The sequence below is a fragment of the Coregonus clupeaformis genome, chromosome 28 (genome assembly GCF_020615455.1).
Source record: "Coregonus clupeaformis isolate EN_2021a chromosome 28, ASM2061545v1, whole genome shotgun sequence".
Lineage (NCBI taxonomy): Eukaryota > Metazoa > Chordata > Actinopteri > Salmoniformes > Salmonidae > Coregonus > Coregonus clupeaformis.
Genome location: NC_059219.1, coordinates 3,811,506 through 3,830,746, shown reverse-complemented (window position 1 = coordinate 3,830,746; position 19,241 = coordinate 3,811,506). Strand labels below are relative to the sequence as shown.

The following is a 19,241-nucleotide window of genomic DNA, read 5'->3' as shown; positions in this document are numbered from 1 at the left end:
ACAAATTGGTGCATTCAACTTATGATAGCCAGTGGGACAACCACTTTTTTTTTAATATATATATATGGGGGTGGGGGAGAAGGATTACTTGTATACTATTCCAGGTATTCATTAAAGAGGTAGGGTTTCAAGTGTCTCCGGAAGGTGGTCAGTGACTCCGCTTCAAGTTACAATGGTGGTGAATAAAAGTGAGAAAAAATAACTCGGATGTACGTACGTTTGGATGTTTTTCAGATGCAGAATGATTGTCCCGCAGGCGCTTATTTCAATAGACTACATGCGTAGGCTAATGGGCAGTTTTGGGCCCTTCTTAGTTGGTTGTGGTGGGTAGGCATATTCTTGTCATTATTTGCTATGCAATGTAAATACTTTGAAATAAACTAAGTCACAAGAAGCATACATCTGAAGGGACCTACGTTATCTCTAAATATAATGCACGCAAGTGCAACTCATGCACGCTATTGGACTTGCCAGTCAAAGCGGGGTCCTTACACAGTGCTGAAGTTTGAATGTAGGGATACTGTCCTCTGCTGGTCTCGAGACACATTACATCAGTGCCCTGGTTTTGTCCCGCCCACCTGTCAGTGACAAAGGCACCTTTTTGACCAATCACTGTGCGCAGAGCATGCTTCGCAAAGTGTCATGGCGTCTCCCTTGAAGGGGGCTTGGTCCTGTAAAATCTAGCGATTGGCAGTAGCGTCTTTCTTCTCTAAATAGGTCTGTTAAAAAACATTTTCTGATCAAAAGGGATATTTTTCAAGACAAAGACGTCACAATGGGGACTGTCCACGCCAGGGTAAATCTTAATTTCTTACAACCACGAGACGTGGGGATGAAATTCTGCATGACCTCCCCGTTCAGTGTCTATTGTATGGCGGTGTACTAGTATGGACGAACGCGTAGGCCTTGGACTAGGTACAGAAATGACATTAATGTCAAAGAGTTGTACGACATGAGGCAAATTGTTATTGAACTATATTTTATGTAATGTTAATGAATACTATGTAAATATAATGTTATGCAATATAGATTGTGTCTGGTCTGTCAGCATGCTAGCAAATTTACAGGTCCACCTTGACAAAACAAAGCTAGCTAGCTATCTAAGCATGATAAAATCGTCACATTATTTTTCCTCGTTCTCGACACTGTTCAGAGTATGGACCCTCTCCCGATGCACGGGCGTGACATGGGCGTTCATCCCGACGACATGATTGAGGTGCAGGAGGCAGAACAAGAGACTAAACAGGAGGTCCTGGAAAACAAAGACGTAAGCATCTCTTATCCAAACTACTCAAATGACAAGTTGTTTGCCATCTCATTAGCAAAGGGAGCAGAGTAAATCATTGATCACCTAGTTGTAATGGATGCTGAGAACCGGACTATCTGTCCATTCATTGCAGGTTGTTGTCCAACATGTCAACATTGAGGGCTTGGGCAGAACTAAAGAGGATCTGCTGGGCTATGAAATCTCTGAGGTCTTCGATGCTAAAAACCTTATTGATGTAAGTATGAGCACTCTGGACTCCACATACATAAACATTCACACACAACCTACACACACACTCTGAAATGTTCCCTTGTCTAAGGTGAAACATCTGTGCTAAAAGCTGTTTGTTGTGTCTTTGATAGGTCATGAAGAAGTCTCATATTGCCAGACAGAAACTGCTGCGTATGGGCATTTTCAAAGAGGTGGAGGTCGTCATTGATACATCAGATGGTACAGTGTGCACCCATAAACAGCTGTGTGTATGTGTGTGTGTGTCTGACACAATATCACGACCCATCTCAATCATGAGATGTTGCCAATATGAAAGGATAACCAGTAAATAGATAATTGTGTCACTGGAGAGGAGCCGTATGTTAGTCTACCTGTGCTCACAGTCTGTTTTGGTCTACCCCTCCCAGGTGCGGACGCGTTGCCCAATGGTCTGGACGTGACGTTCGAGGTGACAGAGATGAAGAGGCTGACGGGCAGTTATAACACCATGGTCGGCAACAACGAGGGCAGCATGGTGAGAGAATACACAGGCACACCACTCTCTCACACACACACATACAGTGAGGGAAAAAAGTATTTGATCCCCTGCTGATTTTGTACGTTTGTCCACTGACAAAGAAATGATCAGTCTATCATTTTAATGGTAGGTTTATTTTAACAGTGAGAGACAGAATAACAACAACAACAAATCCTGAAAAATGCATGTAAAAAATGTTATAAATTGATTTGCATTTTAATGAGGGAAATAAGTATTCGACCCCCTCTCAATCAGAAAGATTTCTGGCTCCCAGGTGTCTTTTATACAAGTAACGAGCTGAGATTAGGAGCACACTCTTAAAGGGAGTGCTCCTAATCTCAGCTTGTTACCTGTATAAAAGACACCTGTCCACAGAAGCAATCAATCAATCAGATTCCAAACTCTCCACCATGGCTAAGACCAAAGAGCTCTCCAAGGATGTCAGAGACAAGATTGTAGACCTACACAAGGCTGGAATGGGCTACAAGACCATCGCCAAGCAGCTTGGTGAGAAGGTGACAACAGTTGGTGCGATTATTTGCAAATGGAAGAAACACAAAATAACTGTCAATCTCCCTCGGCCTGGGGCTCCATGCATGATCTCACCTCGTGGTGTTGCAATGATCATGAGAACGGTGAGGAATCAGCCCAGAACTACACGGGAGGATCTTGTCAATGATCTCAAGGCAGCTGGGACCATAGTCACCAAGAAAACAATTGGTAACACACTACGCCGTGAAGGACTGAAATCCTACAGCGCCCGCAAGGTCCCCCTGCTCAAGAAAGCACATATACATGCCGTCTGAAGTTTGCCAATGAACATCTGAATGATTCAGAGGAGAACTGGGTGAAAGTGTTGTGGTCAGATGAGACCAAAATGGAGCTCTTTGGCATCAACTCAACTCACCGTGTTTGGAGGAGGAGGAATGCTGCCTATGACCCCAAGAACACCATCCCCACCGTCAAACATGGAGGTGGAAACGTTATGCTTTGGAGGTGTTTTTCTGCTAAGGGGACAGGACAACTTCACCGCATCAAAGGGACGATGGACGGGGCCATGTACCGTCAAATCTTGGGTGAGAACCTCCTTCCCTCAGCCAGGGCATTGAAAATGGGTCGTGGATGGGTATTCCAGCATGACAATGACCCAAAACACACGGCCAAGGCAACAAAGGAGTGGCTCAAGAAGAAGCACATTAAGGTCTTGGAGTGGCCTAGCCAGTCTCCAGACCTTAATCCCATAGAAAATCTGTGGAGGGAGCTGAAGGTTTGAGTTGCCAAACGTCAGCCTCAACCTTAATGACTTGGAGAATATCTGCAAAGAGGAGTGGGACAAAATCCCTCCTGAGATGTGTGCAAACCTGGTGGCCAACTACAAGAAACATCTGACCTCTGTGATTGCCAACAAGGGTTTTGCCACTAAGTACTAAGTCATGTTTTGCAGAGGGGTCAAATATTTATTTCCCTCATTAAAATGCAAATCAATTTATAACATTTTTGACATGTGTTTTTCTGGATTTATTTGTTGTTATGCTGTCTCTCACTGTTCAAATAAACCTACCATTACAATTATAGACTGATCATTTCTTTGTCAGTGGGCAAACGTACAAAATCAGCAGGGGATCAAATACTTTTTTCCCTCACTGTACTTACAAGAGCGCTATCACAAAATGTTGTTCTTTGAAACCCCTGTCACAATGACCCAGGGATGACATTCCTAAATACAATCATGTGATATAGAGGTGATTTACAGAATGTTTACAGACAGACAGGTTAAGCAGCTTCTCTGCCTCATTTTCACAGCAGACACTTCCAAATAGGTGCATAGTGTGGTAATGTACGTTCACAGACAGGTAGAACAGGTGTGTGACCCTGACCTGGGAGTAACGTTGCCTCGGTCTTCCAGGTGTTGGGTGTGAAGCTTCCTAACGTGTTTGGCCGTGCTGAGAAGTTAACCTTCCAGTTCTCCTACGGGACCAAGGAGACTTCCTACGGCCTGTCCTTCTTCAAGCCCCAGCCAGGCAACTTCGAACGCAAGTACGAACAGTGAACACCTTTGTCCTTGCTCTCTGTGTCGATAGAAAATTGAAATAGCACTTGCAGTGTAATGGCTGCCATTTTGTTTCAAGTTTGATTGTTTCTATCAGTGGTCATATTGACAGTATGTTATGTTGCCATGGTGATGTATTTATAACCTTTATGTAGAACATAGTTCAGTAATGAGACGGTCACTGTATGGATCATGGCCCTGACAGGTGTTGTCTTGTTGCAGCCTCACTCTAAACCTGTACAAAGTCACAGGCCAGTTTCCATGGAGCTCCCTGAAAGAGACGGACAGAGGTGTCTCCACTGAGCTCAACGTAAGAGGACTCCTACTGTGTGTGTTTGTGTGGGTCTGTGTGTGTCACATGTGTTGTTTTCATTTAATCTGCCTTGAATTTCCACAGGGATAACTGTCTCTCTCCATCTCTCCCTCCTCGCTCTCTCTCCTATAGTTTCCTCTGTGGAGGACCAACCACACTCTGAAGTGGGAGGGTGTGTGGAGGGAGCTGGGCTGTCTGGCACGCAGTGCCTCTTTCGCCGTGCGAGAAGAGAGCGGACACACCCTCAAGTCTGCCCTCTCGGTACAAAGCCCTTTGTCTCTCAGTTCCCTTTATCTAATGATCGTAACCCTTAATGATCTTAACTCTCAAAGTAGCAAGAATCTATCGGAGTCTGACCACTGATGGTTGTTGTCTTGCAGCACACCATGTCCATTGACACCAGGAACTCTGCCATCTTCCCCAAGAAAGGTGCGTTACTGAGGATCAACCAGGTATGTTTGTGTATGTGACTTCCTCTGCATAATACAACCACTGTAGATCTATATGAAGTGGCCATGCTGATGTGTGTTGTGTCTTGCCCTCTGTAGGAGCTGGCTGGCTATACAGGCGGAGACGCCAGCTTCCTGAAGGAGGACTTTGAGCTGCAGTTCAACAGACGGCTGGTCTGGGACTCGGTAAGGGAACACTACTCGGTCCCTAACCTGGGGGAATATCCAGGGCAAATAGGAAGTGATTTATGGGTACCTGAGTGTTCAACATTTCATATAACATGGCCCTGGTGGTCTCTTTCAGGTCCTCTCTGCCTCCCTCTGGGGTGGGTGTCTCCTCCCCATCGGAGGCAGACCGTCCTCCATCGCTGACAGGTAGGACCACTCAACAGAATAATGTCACATGGATTTGACAGAAATCGCTAGGTGGCGCTATGGAGTTAAAACTCATTCTGTGAAGTATTTATCCTCAATTGTTTTAGGGGATGTTGTGAGGACCTGTGGTCTGTGAGTGACATTTTTGTCATTGACATCTTTCTGTATTGTCCAGATTCTATCTGGGCGGTCCCACCAGTGTGCGAGGATTTGGAATGTACAGCATCGGCCCACAGAGCGAGGGTGAGGTCACATGCTCTCTATTTATTTGAATGGCCATGTGTGGTGCACAGGGTTGTGTCAGTTGCCAGGAGTCATGATGATAAAATGTAAGGGTTTACCTGTGTTACTGCAGGTGACTACCTGGGGGGAGAGGCGTACTGGGCAGGCGGGCTCCACCTGTACACTCCTCTGCCCTTCCGTCCGGGCCGGGGCGGCTTCGGAGACCTCTTCAGGACACACTTCTTCCTCAACGCTGGGAACCTGTGCAACCTCAACTATGGTGGGTACCTTGAACTCCATAGATAGTAGTCAATGTTGTGTTTTTCATTGCCCCCATTTAACTAATGATGAGTTACATATACAGTACATACTGCAAATAAATGTTAAATTGTCTGTTTGTACATCTATGTGTGCATGCTGCCTCTTCTGTGCCTCCTCTTACGTGGAAGTGTTTTCCTGTCTCCAGGAGAGGGTCCAAGAGCACACCTACAGAAGCTGGCTGAGTGTATCCGCTGGTCGTATGGAGCAGGCCTCGTGTTGCGTCTTGGGAACATCGCCAGGCTGGAGCTCAACTACTGCATTCCCATGGGGGTTCAGAGTGGAGACAGGTACAACGCACACACACACACACACACACACACTCTCTCTCTCGAGGAGTAGGTCAGACTCCGCTCCATTAGGCTGGGGCTTTATATAGCTCTCTACAAAAAAGCCTGAGAGCAGACTCGCATACACTCACTCACAGAGATGGTAGAACAAGAGATGCGTTATTGCTGCAGTGCCATACAGCTCATTATATGCTGTAAATAAACAGACACAGAAGCCCTAACACCTAGCCATACACATACACCAGGTGCGGCACATACAGGTCCCAAACCTTTTCTTTGCCTTATCTTCCCTTGTTTTCCTTTCCTCCCTCAGGATATGCGACGGCGTCCAGTTTGGAGCAGGAATCCGCTTCCTGTGATGTCTTCACTTTGCCGCCCGGGTCCAGCAGCAGAGAGCACGATGGGAAAGGGAGAAGAGCATTGTCACTTGTTATCCGTTGAGTTTAACACTAGCTGTGGGAACCTACCAGAATGCACGGTCCTGGAGGAGTGCCCCGCCCCCTTTTGATATTAACCAATGATATCACCCACCATGTTTGCTGTGTTGCTTTTCCACCAACCAATTACGTTTCTGGCCAGACAGAGATTTGGGCATATATCTCCTCTGCCTTCCAGGACTGCTGCCTGCCCTATCCATAGGGAAGTGACTATTGGTTTTTGTTCTAGATTTATTTACCCTATTAGAACTTTTGCCAACTGATTTGTCAATAGAATCCTGTACATGCCAAGATGTTGATGCAATTGAAAAGATCAAATTAAATGGGAGAACATATAACCAGCACTTTGTTTTGATGACAGAACTCACTTAGCCCATGGAAGGGAATTGACAACTCCTCATGTCAAAACAGTCGGTTCTGGTGTTTGACATGAGGTTCTGGTGTTTGTCAATAGAATCCTGTACATGCCAAGATGTTGATGCAATTGAAGGGATCAAATTAAATGGGAGAACATATAACCAGCACTTTGTTTTGATGACAGAACTCACTTAGCCCATGGAAGGGAATTGACAACTCCTCATGTCAAAACAGTCGGTTCTGGTGTTTGACGGAAGAATTGAGAGTTGACTCCCCCTCTCCACAGCAGCCCCTGTGAATCTGAGGTGGGAACCCCAAGTGTGACCCACCACCAGTGCTCTTAATGTTAGTCCTCTTTTTAATGTTTTAGTTAAGTTACACAATAAATCACATTTGTTCCCCTTAATCTTTTTTTGTGGTTTCTCATACAGACATACATTTGCAATACTTTATACAGATCCAAAGTTTATCCAAAACACCCTCAGACCTGCATTAACGACAGCAGTTACAATACACACACAGGTGTGTCACATACAGGAAAAAGGCTACGTCTCGCTGTAGCCAGTTTTATCAGCCTTCAGTTATTAATAGTCACACTATTGATATTTAAGTCAACTCCTGATATATTCAATGGCTTGGGACTGCACCAACTGTCTATACTTAACTGCAGCATGCAGATATCAGAAGCATGTACAATTGCAACTAGTGAACTTCACTGCATCGTCAACATTTGACTTACATCATAATTATTACATAGATATAACATATCAACTATAATCTCATGGTAATCCATCTAGTTTGTACTGACAATAACTAACCAATTCTACATTTAGTAAATAGTAGGGGAGACTGACTCACTGATCTGTGCCTACAATGTAGCCTCGTGTTAAAGTTTAAAATGTCATGAGGGAAATATATTTTTCACCTGTAATCAGTCACAGGCATTGTTTAATTTGTCCTTCCAAACACTGTCCTTTTGTGATTGCTTCCTTTTTGTAACTTTTTGCTCTTCATCATGTTGAGCATGGGTGCTACAGAGGAGTGCCTTCTGTGACACCAGTTCATTCCTCCGTAAGGCAGTGTTCTGTCCTTGACAGGTAGCTAGTTGACATGGGAGAGATAAGATACCCTGACATGGGACTCCTATGAAGAAGCATACAAGACAACATATCAAATTAGGGTACTAAGATTATTTCCTAAATTGTATCCATGACTATGACATGGATACAAACCAATAATACAGTAAGTATCCCTTTGGAAATCAGCAGGCTTATAGGGGGCACTAGGGGTAAAAGACAATAACACTGCACAGATGACCACAGTGATATCAGTAGACATTTTGTGTGCATGTGTGTGTTTGTCTGGGTCAGTGGGTGAGTGTGGAGGGGTGTGTTCATCCTTGCTTGTGCATCTCTCCATACTGAGACGTAACCCTGTGAACCTTGGCATGGGGGAACCTGTGCCAGGCAGTTCAGTGTGGATGGGGGCAGAATAATATTTGATCAGAGCTCATTCACTATGGGAGTCACAGCAGCAGGTGTGTTCTCGCTGATATAGCTAGGCAACACAGCTCTAGAGTAGAGTACTGGTGCTTTCTAACAGTTGAGGTAAGCAGAACATTGAACCAACTGAGTCTGCCTACAATGGAAGATAGAAGATACTGTATGTTGATATGATTGATTCTGCTTTACAGAAACTTGAATCTGAATTACAGAACAACAAATCACCTTCATACGGATACGATTGTCCTCACTCATCAGACATTAGACAGACAGTTTGGATAATAAACAATACAAATGCATAATTCCTCATGTTGCACAATTTCCACACAGGAGAGGGCATAACTGTGGAGTGTTTAAAGCACCTTGTTGTGAATGTTTGGGGTTCCTTCCACTACTATCCCGAGAGAGCTGTCCTGCTCTAGTTTTCCATCAGCGAGTTCGGCAGAGGTCAAAGTGTGTTTACACATCAGGTGGTTTTCCTGAGATGGAACAGCTGTCCAGACCTGGGCCTGTAGTGAATGGATGAAATTAAATGAATGACTAAACAATCACAAAGTTACATATATATGGTCTGTGATGATACTGATGTGTGTGTGGTTTTATTATTTTATTATTATGTTAAACATTGAAACTAATACTGATACTTTTGTATAAAATGCACCAACCTAAAATAGTACATAATGGCTGCTATTTATATTTGATTACAATGTAATTACAATGTAATAGTAGCCTACTCGTCATAACCCATTCAAGAGGGGCGCAAGACGAAGGTTACGCTTTATTTTTTTACATGAATGTCGATCAATGTTGCGTCCTCGTGTCCGAGCCGGTTTCGTGGTCTTTTGATGAAAGGACATAGTAGCACGCACAATTCATGTCGAAAAACAATTCTTACTATAACGCCAGGAAAAAAGTAATGGTTTACCCTTGGTAACAGACAAAACTGTGAAAGACTTGCTGTCAAACACAACGAAATGTGAAATACAGGCGTGCCTCATTGAAGGAAGATTCGTGAGCGCGCACGTAGACGGTAGCTCGGGCACACGCCGGTTGTCGGGTCAAGCTGGCTGTGGCTAGCTCGGACCACTGTCACTGCGAGGCAGGTGTGTGTGTCAACAGGAGCTCGCACACGTCCCCAGCCCACGTTGGACTAATTCTGTTATATTTTATTTGTGAAAATTAATACAGCCATCATGTTGTGGACAGCGAACCGAATCATTAGGAAATTATCTACCAGCTCTGTAAGTAACATTGTTGATGTTGCATCCGTTATACCCTCTGTCTCCCCCCAGCCCTCCCTCTGTCACTATGGAGAGTCCTGATTGCTTGCCAGCTGATTCACACGATGTTGTCATTGTTGTTCTAATGGATGAATATCTATCAGGTTAGAACTGAGTCATCTTCATATGTTACAATCAATGAATGACTCGGTCTCAGATCTGTGAATGTCTGGGTGTGCACAGTGCACACTCACAGTAGCCTACAGTCTAATCAAAATGATGCATCCTTGACAGTTCTCTTGTTTGATATCTGATATGCAGCATTATTAAAGTTATTACTATAAAGGCGAATTGATATTATGTACTATGTATTTGTATTCTAACAACCATACAAAGAAAGGCATGTCTTTACCAATTGCCACGTTATGCACGCTGCCTCCATCGCTGCACGAATTACTTCCACTGTACAGTTCGCGGGGAGTTGCATCAGCTGAACGAGAGACCACAGAGCTGAGCAGAGCCGCTGAGCAGAGCGGCTGAGCAACACACTATCCAGAAATCCACATACCCGCAACGAACTGTCTATAATTCGACAGACATGGAAATTACTGTCAGGATATTAGCAAGGAAAAGGGACTGATACTATATGGTTTTGTACTTGTACTTGTTGTGTGAACAACACCGGCGCCTATCAAACTGCTACTGTAGTTGGTTACAATGTAACTGCAGAAATGTATTTCTTATCATAGGCGTTTTAGCAGGCTGATAGATAGTCACTCAGTGCTGGAAAATTATAGTCTACCATGCCTGTCTGGATGTAAGCTTTCACAGGAGTTGTTTACATTAGGCTATAACAATTGTATAACACATTGTCATAACATGTATTATGTTATTATTACATTGTCTTAAAATGTATTACGTTGTTAGTGTTTACTTTATTCATAGTCTATTTCGGCATAAGAAACTTGAAAGTTTCCATTTTCACATGAACTTCCAGACAGACGCTGATTGGAGTAGCTGCATCTTAACATACTTGAGCATTCATTCTAGTTGGAGGAGGGGTTTGTGCTCTCTGTAGCCAATAGCATTTCAGACCACTCTCTCTCCCAGAGAACCAAGATTGATTGCCCTTTGGGTCAGTCTGGCTGCCAGAAACTCCCAAAGAAAACTTGGCAATGGAGAGGGAAAGAGTAGTGGAGAGGGAAAGAGTAGCGTAAATGCTTTTCAAAATGTCTCTGTATATTCAACACGAGGGATGTCTCCCGAGTGGCGCAGTGGTCTAAGGCACTGCATCGCAGTGCTAGCTGTGCCACTAGAGATCCTGGTTCGAATCCAGGCTCTGTCGTAGCCGGCCGCGACCGGGAGACCCATGGGGCGGCGCGCAATTGGTCCAGGGTAGGGGAGGGAATGGCCGGCAGGGATGTAGCTCAGTTGGTAGAGCATGGCGTTTGCAACGCCAGGGTTGTGGGTTCGATTCCTACAGGGGGTATGAAAAATAATAATGTATGCACTAAACTGTAAGTCGCTCTGGATAAGAGTGTCTGCTAAATGACGTAAATGGATGTTAGAAGTGAAACTGAATATTGGGCATGGACATTGGTATGGTCCAAATGACATCTCTAGAAAGTTCCTCTCCATCAGTATTTGGTCATATTGGTTCAAAGCCTGAGGGGTATGGGGAAAATATATGTGTTTTGATCTTAAAGGCCACCAGAACATTATAAGCTATTCTCGTTATGTGTCAGAAAGAGTTTTTACCACTCTAACTCACATGCTCTTTCTTCTCTCCTGTCTCCTCCAGAATTATTACCAAAATAAGCTGAGACTGGCTCTGATTGGCCAGAGCCTGTTTGGACAGGAAGTGTACACCAACCTACGGAAGCAGGGCCATAAGGTGGTGGGCGTGTTCACTGTGCCAGATAAGGATGGCAAGGCAGACCCTCTGGGTAAGTATTGACACACTGGTGATGACTGGAGGGGGAGTCACTCTCTCTCTCTCTTCTCCATTCTTTCCTTCTCTTCCTTGGTCCCTCTTCCCCTCTTACTTTCCCTCTTCCTCATGCCCTCTTTTTTTTTGGGGGGGGACACACAAGTTATCATGACTCAGTGAATGAATATTGCAGCAAAGCATTAGGGAAGTGTATGCTTACATCCTCACCAGAGCATGGCCACCTCTTCACATTGTTACCATCTGCATGGCCTCAGTCATGATCCAGTACGTCCTCTCCCAGACTCCCACGGTCTAACTGAGTTAGTGGAGTTTGTGTAAATGATTACTCCCAGTCACTTTTCTAAATGAGATGTAATGGCTTCAGTGGTGTCCCTGATGATCTGAGGCGGAAGCCCCTTTAGCCCTGGGTCTCTCTGGGTCAGGAGAGGACTGTCCCTGTCAGCGAGGGAGGTAGATCCGTGTTGACTCTGTACGGCTCCTGCACAAAGACAGGCCTTCATGCCCAGCGTTAGCCCCGGGACTGTGGGCCTATTGTTTTAGTAGGGAGAGGCCCTGAGTCGACCCAGAGGAGCAGCAGTGAGGTGAAAAGTCTGCCGCCATCTGTTGATATTATGCAAATTATTTTACCCAGCATGCATCAGCTGGGACGGCAAGGGTCCATTTTCTGTGCTTGTCCCCCTCTCTCTTTCTTTATTCTATCTCTGCTTTGCTCTATCCTCTCTCTATAGAGAGAATAACTGACTAGATGGGACAATATCCTTAGCTTAACGCCACTGCGTCCTCACTAGGCAAACAAACACACACAGGGGAGATACACACCCTTACCACCCCGTTAGTCCCTATTACCCTGATTTAGCCTAACTTCAGTCCAGCCTGACTCTGCAGCAGAAGAGGCTGGTGAGAGGAGCTATAGGAGGACGGGCTCATTGTAATGGCTGGAATGGAACGGTATCAAACACAGAAAATCACGTTTGACGCCATTCCATTTATTCCATTTCAACCATTGCGATCATCCTATAGCTCCTCTCACCAGCCTCCTCTGCTCTGCAGTGAGGTTATTTAGTCCTTGGCACAGGATGGAGAGGTTTGTGTCGTTTGGCCAGGGAAACAGATCTCTGTGTTATTAAGATTTTTTGCCATCCCTATAAAAATAACATTCCCGTTTGAGTTCCCGTTGAGTTGATCTGGCAGAGGACCTCTGGTCCAGAGACATGTCAGGGCCTGAATTGCTGGACACAGGTACTGTAAAGGAAACCTTGTTGCACAATATAGTCAAACATTTGAGTAAAACATTGTTTCACATTTGATTTCCCTGTTATTAGCCTGAAGTAAAGCAGATGGTTTGATTTTGGGTGTTTTTTGCCAACTGTTTAAATGTTTACTTGACAATGTAATGATTATGTAATGTTCCGTCTATAGACCCATTTCCCGCGTCATGAAAAGCTGCACGCGCAGTTCGTCATCAGAAACCTCTTTGTTTACCTAGCAGTGGATACGATCACGTGCAACTTCAGCTCGTGCAAGTTAACAAACACGTAATCAGATGGTTATCATCTACAAAATCGCAGATATAATGATTACCTAGAAAGCTAGCAAGTCAAGGTAAAACATCACAAATAGAGTTAGATAAAGCCAGAAGAAGAATATACTTGTTGAACATAGCTATAGCCACCAGTCTTGCGTGTTTTCATGGTGATCACTATGAAAAATGTATGCACTCACTAACTGTATGTCGCTCTGGATAAGAGCGTCTGCTAAATGACTAAAATGTAAATCACTCACTGACTGTTAAGTTTGTCAAGGTCCCGACATCAGCTTTAGCTATCCTGCTACAGAGCTTTTTGATGTTGGGATGCCTGCGCATCACTCGAACGTAACGTTGAATGGTAAACAGAAAATGGCTCTATTAGCCTAGCCGTCTGTGAGTCAAACAGTCTCTAACACTTCACTTATTGCCATGGCATAAAGCACAGCCTTCTTATAAAGCATGGCAACTTCTATTAGGCTACTACCATGCTTAGCACCCAGATTAGCACAGCTAGCTGTATGAGGCCAACAACTCCATGTGGCCTTTACCACGCACATACACACACCCTGAGATGGGCCGTGTGCCCCCAGGCCAGCCCCCTGTCCTGTCCCACCCCTCCCATCAGCTTGGGTGTGTAATTTAATTTGTGTGGAGCAGGTGGGTCCAAAGTGTGGTTTCATGTGACCCTAACCCTAGTAGGGTAGTAGAGCAGGCTGTGTCCTGGAACTGGTTGGAACTGGAGAAGACCGGAACCCCCACGCACACCAGGGTTGGGGTCAATTCGTAATTTAATTCAGTTCAAATAGTGAATTTGAATTGAATTTGAATTGGCCACACACCACAGGAAGCAGAACTTGATTTGAATTTGAATTGAATTCAAAGCGATTCAAAGCAGTTCAACTGAGACGTGAAACATGAAAGTCTCATTCATATGAGAAGTATTTTATGAAAAGGATATGCTACTTATTAATGCAAAGAATTCACATACCATTTCAAATATTAGTTTGATTATAACTCAAAGATGTCAAACAGTATTTTTAATTGTCATGAGATGTTAGATTGTCCCTTCCATACTGCAGAGTTTGATCTAATGGGAATTATGAATTATTATAGACAACCCACAACATGATCTTATAATATTTCCAGACCACTGTAATTATTTAAAATAGTTTTAGGAGAATGAAATGTTTCAACCTTATGCTTCAATGTACTGGTAACCAACCATACATTTTATCAAAATAAACATTACTATGGTGATGTGTAGAATAAATAATCCATTTGAAATTCAATTCAAATTCTGCTTCATGTGGAGTGTGGCCAATTCAAATTCAAGAATTTAATTGGAATTAAAGAGCAATTCGCAACTCAATTCAGAATTGACCCCAACCCAGACGCACACCCAGCTCACACAGATAACGGTCACACAGATAAACTGAGATACACACTCACATACACTGTACAAAAGGGAAAACTAGTCTAAACTAACAGAGAGAAAAGATAGAAATGTTCTGTCTATCTTTCCTATCTTCCTGAATATCTTCATGATTACCTATGAATTTACTAGACAGAGATATAATTCAATATGTTCCTGCCCCCCTCACCTCTCTCCCCCCAGCGGTAGTGGCGGAGAAGGATGGGACGCCAGTCTTTAAGTTCCCGCGGTGGCGTGTCAAAGGGAAGCCCATCCTAGAAATAGTGGAGGCCTACAAGGCGGTGGGGGCTGAGCTCAACGTCATGCCCTTCTGCTCCCAGTTCATCCCCATGAATGTGATCGACCACCCAGCCCACGGTTCCATCATCTACCACCCCTCCATCCTGCCCCTGCACCGCGGGGCCTCCGCCATCAACTGGTGAGGGAGGGAGAGGAAAAAGAAAGTGTTAAGATAGTGTGAGGATTAAGGTTTATAGACGTGTGTGTGGTGGGGTGGGGGTGGTATGTGTGTGTGTGTGTTTGTCTGTCTGTCTATGTGTCTGTCTGTGTGTGTGTCACGTGAAGAAACTTGACCATGAGGGTGATAGGTCAAGGGTTAGCCATTTGAGGATTGTGTGGGTGAGCCAGGCCTAAACTGACCACCAGAGAAGACAGACAGAATAACAAGTGTGCTTGACTCTTGAAATAGGCCTATGCAGGATCACTGTTGTAGACACTATGACCCTATGGAGACGGTCAAGTACAGAGGCACATGTGGTCATTTCAGCTGTTGTCAATACGTAACCGTGACCAGTGTAATTTCCTGAACAACCTTGTCTTTAGTGTGTGCTTTGCCCTTATAGTTAAACACCTGCTGGAGAGCTGAGTAGGAGTGAGTGTGGTGCTATCTAACTGGTCTGGTTTGGGGTTGACCTGTTTGTAATGTGTTTGGCTGAGTACAGTTTGCCCTATCTTTTTCTCAATTTGTCTGTCATAGTTGACGTGTACCTATGATGAAAATTACAGGCCTCTCTCATCTTTTTAAGTGGGAGAACTTGCACAATTGGTGGCTGACTAAATACTTTTTTCCCCCACTGTATTCTCGGTTCCTGTTATCTGTGTTGGGGGTGTGTGTGCGCGTGTCCGTGTACGTCTCTGTGTGTGAACAGCTATGTGGATTTAGCCTATATTTGACACTGATCTGTGTTTGACTTGGCTCTTTAACCCAGGGGCGCAACTTTCATTGGGGACGGGGGGACGAGGGACAACGACATGTCCCCCACATTCTGAAATTGCATTTTTGTCCCCCCCCCCCCAGTTTTATCATTGGAATGTGATACAAAACAAGGCAGCGGTGTGCTTTAGGACCATGTGGACGCCTCCGAGTGGTCGGGTAGGCTGTTTGGAGTGTATATCTGACTGGATAAAAATATATATATATATATATATACAGTACCAGTCAAAAGTTTGGACACACCTACTCATTCAAGGGTTTTTCTTTATGTTTACTATTTTCTACATTTACATTTTACATTTTAGTCATTTAGCAGACGCTCTTATCCAGAGCGACTTACAGTTAGTGAATACATTTGTTTTTATACTGGCCCCCCGTGGGAATCGAACCCACAACCCTGGCGTTGCAAACGCCATGCTCTATCAACTGAGCTACATCCCTGCCGGCCATTCCCTCCCCTACCCTGGACAACGCTGGGCCAATTGTGCGCCGCCCATGAGTCTCCCGGTCGCGGCCGGCTGCGACAGAGCCTGGATTCGAACCAGGATCTCTAGTGGCACAGTTAGTACTGCGATGCAGTGCCTTAGACCACTGTAGAATAATATTGAAGACATCAAAACTATGAAATAACACATATGGAATCATGTAGTAACCAAAAAAGTGTTAAACAAATCAAAATATATTTTAGATTTTAGATTCTTCAAAGTAGCCACCCTTTACCTTGATGGCAGCTTTGCACACTCTTGGCATTCTCTCAACCAGCTTAATGACTAATGCTTTTCCAACAGTCTTGAAGGAGTTCCCACATATGCTGAGCACTTGTTGGCTGCTTTTCCTTCACTCTGCGGTCCAACTCATCCCAAACCATCTCAATTGGGTTGAGGTCGGGTGATTGTGGAGGCCAGGTCAACTGATGCAGCACTCCATCACTCTTTCCACTGGTCCAATGTCCATTGCTCGTGTTTCTTGGCCCAAGCAAGTCTCTTCTTCTTATTGTTGTCCTTTAGTAGTGGTTTCTTTGCAGCAATTCGACCATGAAGGCCTGATTCACGCAGTCCCCTCTGAACAGTTGATGTGGAGATGTGTCTGTTACTTTTATTTGGACTGCAATCTGAGGTGCAGTTAACTCTAATGAACTTATCCTCTGCAGCAGAGGTAACTCTGGGTCTTCCTTTCCTCTGGCGGTCCTCATGAGAGCCAATTTCATCATAGCGCTTGATGGTTTTTGTAACTGCACTTGAAGAAACTTTAAAAGTTCTTGAAATGTTCCGGGTTGACTGACCTTCATGTCTTAAAGTAATGATGGACTGTCGTTTCTCTTTGCTTATTTGAGCTGTTCTTGCCATAATATGGACTTGGTCTTTTACCAAATAGGACTATCTTCTGTATACCTCCCCTACCTTGTCACAACACAACTGATTGGCTCAAACACATTAAGAAGGAACGAAATTCCACAAATTAACTTTTAAGAAGGCACACCTCTTAATTGAAATGCATTCCAGGTGACTACCTCATGAAGCTGGTTGAGAGAATGCCAAGAGTGTGCAAAGCTGTCATCAAGGGAAAGGGTGGCTACTTTGAAGAATCTTAAATATAAAATATATTTTGATTTGTTTAACACTTTTTTGGGTTACTACATACAGTGGGGGAAAAAGTATTTAGTCAGCCACCAATTGTGCAAGTTCTCCCACTTAAAAAGATGAGAGAGGCCTGTAATTTTCATCATAGGTACACGTCAACTATGACAGACAAATTGAGAAAGAAATTCCAGAAAATCACATTGTAGGATTTTTTATGAATTTATTTGCAAATTATGGTGGAAAATAAGTATTTGGTCACCTACAAACAAGCAAGATTTCTGGCTCTCACAGACCTGTAACTTCTTCTTTAAGAGGCTCCTCTGTCCTCCACTCGTTACCTGTATTAATGGCACCTGTTTGAACTTGTTATCAGTATAAAAGACACCTGTCCACAACCTCAAACAGTCACACTCCAAACTCCACTATGGCCAAGACCAAAGAGCTGTCAAAGGACACCAGAAACAAAATTGTAGACCTGAACCAGGCTGGGAAGACTGAATCTGCAATAGGTAAGCAGCTTGGTTTGAAGAAATCAACTGTGGGAGCAATTATTAGGAAATGGAAGACATATAAGACCACTGATAATCTCCCTCGATCTGGGGCTCCACACAAGATCTCACCCCGTGGGGTCAAAATGATCACAAGAACGGTGAGCAAAAATCCCAGAACCACACGGGGGGACCTAGTGAATGACCTGCAGAGAGCTGGGACCAAAGTAACAAAGCCTACCATCAGTAACACACTACGCCGCCACGGACTCAAATCCTGCAGTGCCAGACGTGTCCCCCTGCTTAAGCCAGTACATGTCCAGGCCCGTCTGAAGTTTGCTAGAGTGCATTTGGATGATCCAGAAGAGGATTGGGAGAATGTCATATGGTCAGATGAAACCAAAATAGAACTTTTTGGTAAAAACTCAACTCAGTCGTGTTTGGAGGACAAAGAATGCTGAGTTGCATCCAAAGAACACCATACCTACTGTGAAGCATGGGGGTGGAAACATCATGCTTTGGGGCTGTTTTTCTGCAAAGGGACCAGGACGACTGATCCGTGTAAAGGAAAGAATGAATGGGGCCATGTATCGTGAGATTTTGAGTGAAAACCTCCTTCCATCAGCAAGGGCATTGAAGATGAAACGTGGCTGGGTCTTTCAGCATGACAATGATCCCAAACACACCGCCCGGGCAACGAAGGAGTGGCTTCGTAAGAAGCATTTCAAGGTCCTGGAGTGGCCTAGCCAGTCTCCAGATCTCAACCCCATAGAAAATCTTTGGAGGGAGTTGAAAGTCTGTGTTGCCCAGCGACAGCCCCAAAACATCACTGCTCTAGAGGAGATCTGCATGGAGGAATGGGCCAAAATACCAGCAACAGTGTGTGAAAACCTTGGATTTTTTTTCCTCATTTTGTCTGTCATAGTTGACGTGTACCTATGATGAAAATTACAGGCCTCTCTCATCTTTTTAAGTGGGAGAACTTGCACAATTGGTGGCTGACTAAATACTTTTTTTCCCCACTGTAATTCCATATGTGTTATTTCATAGATTGATGTCTTCACTATTATTCTACAATGTAGAAAATAGTAAAAATAAAGAAAAACCCTTGAATGAGTAGGTGTGTCCAAACTTTTGACTAGTACTGTATGTCCCCGCCACTTCTAAAACCAAAGTTGCGCCCCTGCTTTAACCTATTTGTGAATGGGCTCTATGGAAAAGGTTGGCTTTCTCTCAGTCTGTGCTACAGCTGTAGGATCTTAATTTGATCACTCTTCTGTTGCTGAGAATTTACCTGCGCCGCAGGAAATGCAGATGAGCTTCACGATTGACATAAATTCACTGAAAACCTGCATACACACACGGTTATATTAACATTATTGCACTTTTCATGTTGCCTACTTTCTCCAGCTAATAGCCTAACCACCGATCAAGCAACATTATGAACTAAACGTTAAAATCCTATTGCTGCTGGATTATTTTGCTGACAATACTGGTCAAA

General features: G+C 44.2%; 2 protein-coding genes and 1 long non-coding RNA gene across 3 annotated transcripts in view; 2 read left to right on the top strand and 1 right to left on the bottom strand.

The window, feature by feature from the left end:
• Positions 1-629: 629 nt before the first annotated feature.
• On the top strand, positions 630-7,232 carry LOC121543631 (sorting and assembly machinery component 50 homolog B-like). The gene is made up of 15 exons (XM_045208493.1): positions 630-796; positions 1,154-1,267; positions 1,401-1,502; positions 1,630-1,717; positions 1,906-2,012; positions 3,922-4,052; positions 4,288-4,375; positions 4,511-4,639; positions 4,759-4,830; positions 4,927-5,013; positions 5,132-5,202; positions 5,378-5,445; positions 5,558-5,704; positions 5,891-6,032; positions 6,346-7,232. The coding sequence occupies exons 1-15, from the start codon at positions 776-778 to the stop codon at positions 6,389-6,391; spliced, it is 1,413 nt and encodes a 470-aa protein (XP_045064428.1). The 5' UTR covers positions 630-775; the 3' UTR covers positions 6,392-7,232.
• On the bottom strand, positions 7,068-10,043 carry LOC121543632. The gene is made up of 3 exons (XR_005996034.2): positions 9,961-10,043; positions 8,691-8,837; positions 7,068-7,969 (listed from the first exon to the last, which is right to left on the bottom strand). It is a non-coding gene; the product is annotated as an uncharacterized LOC121543632 (long non-coding RNA).
• LOC121543627 (mitochondrial 10-formyltetrahydrofolate dehydrogenase-like) overlaps positions 9,387-19,241 on the top strand; it is a 24,235-nt gene continuing 14,380 nt past the window's right edge. The window contains exons 1-3 of the mRNA XM_041853647.2: positions 9,387-9,569; positions 11,350-11,494; positions 14,643-14,877. Coding sequence (XP_041709581.2) covers positions 9,522-9,569; positions 11,350-11,494; positions 14,643-14,877 — 428 coding nt within the window. The 5' untranslated portion in view covers positions 9,387-9,521. The remainder of the gene's footprint in view (positions 9,570-11,349; positions 11,495-14,642; positions 14,878-19,241) is intronic.

What these genes read in the sequence shown, in the direction of transcription:
- LOC121543631 (XM_045208493.1), top strand. Translation starts at nt 776, where the DNA reads ATGGGGACTGTCCACGCCAGG. An exon ending in GCAACAACGAGGGCAGCATG is followed by an intron (nt 2,013 to 3,921) that starts GTGAGAGAATAC and finishes TCGGTCTTCCAG; the next exon opens with GTGTTGGGTGTGAAGCTTCC. An exon ending in CGTTACTGAGGATCAACCAG is followed by an intron (nt 4,831 to 4,926) that starts GTATGTTTGTGT and finishes TGCCCTCTGTAG; the next exon opens with GAGCTGGCTGGCTATACAGG.